The sequence below is a fragment of the Triticum aestivum genome, chromosome 2D (assembly GCF_018294505.1).
Source record: "Triticum aestivum cultivar Chinese Spring chromosome 2D, IWGSC CS RefSeq v2.1, whole genome shotgun sequence".
Classification (NCBI taxonomy): domain Eukaryota; kingdom Viridiplantae; phylum Streptophyta; class Magnoliopsida; order Poales; family Poaceae; genus Triticum; species Triticum aestivum.
The window spans coordinates 224745421-224750768 of NC_057799.1; the positions used below are offsets into that span (position 1 = coordinate 224745421).

Sequence of the window (5348 nt, forward strand, 5' to 3'; positions counted from 1 at the left end):
TATCATGGCAAAAATTGTCATGATCTACTTGGTAGGGGCATGGCAAGGTCGCTACCTGAAACATGTGCCGTGTCACTATAGGAAAAAAAATGCCATGCGACAAAATGCAAAATTTCTCTATAAATGGAAAGTGTGAGTAGACAAAAAATTATGAATTATGTCATATGACTATTTGTCGTGTCACTCCATAGAAATTGCCACATTATTTTGAATATTTCTCCTAATTTTGTCATGGCCTACTACTAACCTATATGTTAACACAAATTAAAACTCAATACTTATCAACCAACCAACAAACAGTTGAAGGCCATTTGATTGGGCAAAAGAACAAGGCATGCATGCAGTGTGCATTTTCTTCGTCTCAATCATATAGTGGAAAAGAGTTGCATGACACGTGAATTACATTTGCCATGTGTAATTAGTATATATTGACATGGCCCCATAAGAAATAGAAATAGTTTGCCATTGTTGCAAAAGGGAAACAAACTTTGCCATTACCCATAAACTACAATTGCCATGCTTCCATGAACTTAAAAGCCATGATACATAAAAATCCGAGGGGATTCATCTTCCATAGCTTGCACACGAAGTGAACACAAAACAAAAGTTACCATGTAAAAAAAGAACTCATCAGTGATGTTTATAAACTACAAATTGCCATGCTTCCATGAACTTAAAATGCCATGGTATGCAAAAATCCTACGGCATTCATCTTCCACAGCTTGCACACAAGTGAACACAACAAAAAATGCCATGTGAAAAAATGAACAATGTAATTTGATTGCACATTGACAATTTCAACTATCGACTCGACTGACGATAGAGAGCTCAAATGTCCAAAGAACGAACATGTAGCTTGCAACATCCTCGTGCAAACGGCACATCTGCATTCGCTGCGCCAGGATCTAGCCCTTGTAGGGGCAGCGGCCGCTGCCGGAGTGGAGGCCAGCGTCGCCGGGCTGCAGGGGATTCTGGCGCCGCTGAAGGAGGCGCCAAGGTCAGTGAGACGTTCGAGCTTGCCGATGCCTGCATGATGGAGCGCGCCGGCGGCTGGTCGGTCTGGACCTCCTTGCGCGGAGGACGGCGCAACTGAGGCGACCGCGGCCACAAGCGTCGAGACCGCCGCCGTCGCGGATGACGACGATGTAGACACTGACGACCTCCAGGAGGAGTGGCTCGGCGAGTCCGTCGCCGGCCAGACCTCACCTTGCCGTGCCCTTTGACAGGCTCCTCCCGCCCGTCTGCTGTCCCCCTCGCCCTTCGTTACGTCGTCAGAAGAGTGCCCGGGCGAGTCTGTCGCCAGTCAAGACCTCTCCTCGCCGCCCCGTTGTCCGCGACAACTCCTCGTCACCCACCGTCGTCCACATAATTTCCAGTCACCCTCTGCCGCCCTCGCCTCCAGGACTCCGCTCCACGACCCTCACCACGCCGCTTCGAGGTGGCCGCGCCGCATCCACCATCGGCGCAAAATAGGATTCGCCGGAGCCGATGCGCTATGAGACGCCCGCAGCGGCAAGGATAGGAGAGGGCGGAGCCGGCGCGCGGGGACGGCGGTGGGGAGGTGGACCAGGTCGGAGAAGATGGGGGAATAAAGAGAGTGAGCGTGGGGAGGGAGATGAGTGGATAAGGTCGCGTTCGGGCCAAGCAAGTTTTCAGCGAACGAGTTCTCACTGCTGACGTGTCTCTGCCAAGTGCTTTACGATCTGTGCAATTAATCCGAAGGCAGGCAACACATTCCGGACGTTCGAGCATTATCGTTTCCCTATTTGAAAGGAAATAGTTTTCGTGCACAAATAATGTGCCGCGACGTTTTGCTAGGCCCAGGTGCCACGGAGATAAGCCTATTTCCTGGCCCATGAAAGCACACTGGACCCCTGACGGCCGACCATTCCAGAACCCTAGCCCATCCGACGGCCACCACGCGCCCATCTCCTCGATATAAGACCGCCCTCCCCGCATCTTCGAAACCCTAAGTCACCACACTCCGTTTCCCGCCGCCTCCGCCCTCTGCCGCCGCAGCCGCAGCCATGGGTGAGCCCTTTCGTCTATCAGCTCCTCTTTCTCCCGCAATCTCGCCTGTTTGCCTCCTCGCACGTATTATCGCTCGCTCGTTGTGATGGATTCGTCGTGGCAGGCGCGTACAAGTTCGTGTCGGAGCTATGGAGGAGGAAGCAGTCCGACGTGATGAGGTTCGTGCAGCGCGTGCGTTGCTGGGAGTACAGGCAGCAGCCCGCCATCGTCCGCATCACCAGGCCCACCCGCCCCGACAGGGCACGCCGTCTCGGCTTCAAGGCCAAGCAGGTTTGGTTTCTCTCTTAGATCCGATCCTCTCTTATGTTCCTTCTACGATGCCATGGCTAGGCATGAAAAAAATCATGCTGACTATGTTTGTGATTGCTGTCTTACGTATATAGTTTTCTTCGTATGTATTTTTTTGTTCGTTGTGCGTGGAAAATGTACCTTCTTCTGTCTCGTTGAAGCTAGGTTTAGTTTTATTTGATGCAAGTTATATGCCATTCTTCTGCAATAATAAACGGCAGTTTGTCTTGGAACGGATCTGACCTTACAACCGTGATGCCATGATCACATGTTTGTATGTTTTAACAGCTTTCGTTAATTGCACATGTGTTTCTGAGAAGTAATTTGGACCATGTCATTCAGTCTATTGTTCCTGAAACTTGTGTGGCGCTGGCATGGTTTACTGTAATCATTTAGATGCCTGTTTCTATATGATTCGTACACACTCAAGTATGTTCAATATACGCCACAAGTCGCTCGGGTTTATACTAACTCGTGAAGGCAATTGATATTACTTGTACCATTTGGTTAAATTGCTCCATAGTTTGTTTCCTCTGAATTTTAGTCCAATAACAGATGTTTGTCTCTTTAATTCTTATTGCTTTGCAGTCTTTTCTCCATGTTATAATTGATTGGTGTTTTCCCTTAGCTGACTACCTACGTTTCTTGTTTCCAGGGGTATGTGGTCTACCGTATCCGTGTGAGACGTGGTGGCAGGAAGCGCCCAGTGCCCAAGGGTATTGTTTATGGCAAGCCTAAGCACCAGGGTATTACCCAACTCAAGTTCCAGAGGAACAAGAGGTCTGTTGCTGAGGAAAGAGCTGGGCGCAGGCTTGGTGGTCTTCGTGTCCTCAACTCCTACTGGGTGAATGAGGTATAGCATTTGTTCATTGCTGAAATTTGTTGAAATGACAGAATTATTATTCTGACCTTATCAATTTCTCTGCTTTTCCATTTCTTGTGATGTAGGACTCCACCTACAAGTACTTTGAGGTCATCCTTGTTGACGTTGCTCACAGCGCTGTCCGCAACGATCCAAGGATCAACTGGCTCTGCAAGCCTGTGCACAAGCACCGTGAGCTGCGTGGTCTCACCTCTGCGGGAAAGAAATTCCGTGGTCTGCGTGGCAAGGGTCACCGCCACCACAAGAACAGGCCCTCAAGGAGAGCCACCTGGAAGAGGAACCAGACCGTCTCCCTCCGCCGCTACCGTTAAGCTTATGTGCTGTTATGTTCTGTGGAACCTGCCCTATGCTTACCTTGATAGTATCTGTTTGCACCGTCAAATTTTGCTACCTTCGTTCTGTGGCTGAACCTCCAGGCATGTCTGTTGAACTATTTGCTATGTGCCTGTGTTACCTGGAATTCGAATGATTGAAGTAGTCCTCGATGTGTGCTGATTATTGTTTTAATGCTTTGATGTTTTTTTATGTCCTTTTCTTTCTTCAGTTATCGGTGTGCATATATTTATGGCTCCATAAAATGTCAAAATTTGAAGCTCTGTTTCTAAGTTCTGCACTATTTGGTTTTTCCATGAGCCTTTCGTACCCTTAAAATCGGGAATTGTCATGACAACCTAAATTAGCGGTACGAAAGCAGGAGGGGAATAGCCATTGGCATCGTCTTTTAGACACCGAGACGAGGTGGAGGCGCGATACTGATGGGTTAAATTCTTTTCGGTGAGCAGCGTACAATAGAAGGAAAAAAAAGCATCTAGCTACTGCCCTGAGGACGACGCACGACTCTAAAATCAAAGCCCTCCTAATCTGTTTTTAGGTGCACTTATAAGATGTATGTGCGTCTCTTCCAAAAAAATTCTCCTTTGTTTAAAGTGGGCGTCACCTGTGGCGCCGCCGCTTGAGAGGACGGTATGTGCATGTTTGCATTTTAAAAAGATACATAGAGTCCTCGTGTCTAAAAATATCCTCACCTTCACAAAGTAAAAGAAAAAAAAATATCACTGCAGTCTATCAACCCTTCATTTAGAAAATACCAGAGGTCCTCACCTCCATGTAGAGAAAATACATTTACAAAAATAATCCATGCCTTCATCTAAAAAATTCCAAAAGTTTACATGCCGTGACCACACGCAGCTTAATGGGTTGAGCTGCTGTGAAAATGCTGAGCTGGAGTCTGTTACCATAAAACTGCAGATTTGGTTGTGAATGCCCCTGGCACTTGAGTGAATATGTTTATATGCTAATTTACTGTAAAGTAGTAACATGTACATTTGTAGGGAATTGGACGATCATTTTACACAGAAAAAGTATGACAATGTAAGCGATTTATAGCTAACACATATACAATTGAACAACTATACTTTGATGTTGCATACATTTAAATAGATAGTGATCCTATAATATTATTACAAAGATATGCATCATACAAAACACGGTATGGTTCACATGAGGATGATCTCCACCGACATAGCTAAACTTATGTTGCCATTGCTAGACAAGCATGAGCTACCCTACTACGAATATTGTCATGCTATCTTCATTGTCCTCATTTTCAACCGGGTCTGCTTGTGTTCGTGCCACCTCCAGTCGTAGCACTGGAAGTACATACTCATTATGGGCATCACATCTATCAAAAACTTTAACATTGGTACTGCTGGCCAATGACCGATCAATATGCATCAAGCAATTACGTAGCAAAAGACATAAACCATGACAAAAATTGGGCCATTGCTGGCCAATCCATTCATACATAATCTTGAAAATGCGTAGAGAGTAGCAATATGTTGCAAGTACTAATGATACTGTAATAGCAGACTACAATCTATGGCTATTAATCATCACATCACAAAAAAGCAGAAACATGAATATGCATGATCAGAGTTTTTTTTAGAAGAGGGTGGATGGGGATGAGTGATGGAGGGTGGAGGGAGGAGAGAGGAGGAAGGAGTCCTAGTTCACCGGCGCCGGCGAACGGTCGGACCTGCCCCGTCCCTCACGGACACCAGATTGAGAAGGCACGGGACGGCCTGACGTCCACCATAGGGGGCAAAGGGAGGGAGGAGGGAGGTAGGAGTAAGGAGGAGAAGGGCCG

General features: G+C 47.0%; 1 protein-coding gene across 1 annotated transcript; it reads left to right on the forward strand.

The window, feature by feature from the left end:
* Positions 1–1871: 1871 nt before the first annotated feature.
* Positions 1872–3709, forward strand: LOC542901 (60S ribosomal protein L15-2). Its single transcript, XM_044475927.1, has 4 exons — positions 1872–2031; positions 2135–2301; positions 2975–3172; positions 3268–3709. The coding sequence occupies exons 1-4, from the start codon at positions 2028–2030 to the stop codon at positions 3511–3513; spliced, it is 615 nt and encodes a 204-aa protein (XP_044331862.1). The 5' UTR covers positions 1872–2027; the 3' UTR covers positions 3514–3709.
* The last annotated feature ends 1639 nt before the right edge of the window (positions 3710–5348 follow it).

What these genes read in the sequence shown, in the direction of transcription:
- LOC542901 (XM_044475927.1), top strand. An exon ending in TCGGCTTCAAGGCCAAGCAG is followed by an intron (nt 2,302 to 2,974) that starts GTTTGGTTTCTC and finishes TCTTGTTTCCAG; the next exon opens with GGGTATGTGGTCTACCGTAT. An exon ending in ACTCCTACTGGGTGAATGAG is followed by an intron (nt 3,173 to 3,267) that starts GTATAGCATTTG and finishes CTTGTGATGTAG; the next exon opens with GACTCCACCTACAAGTACTT.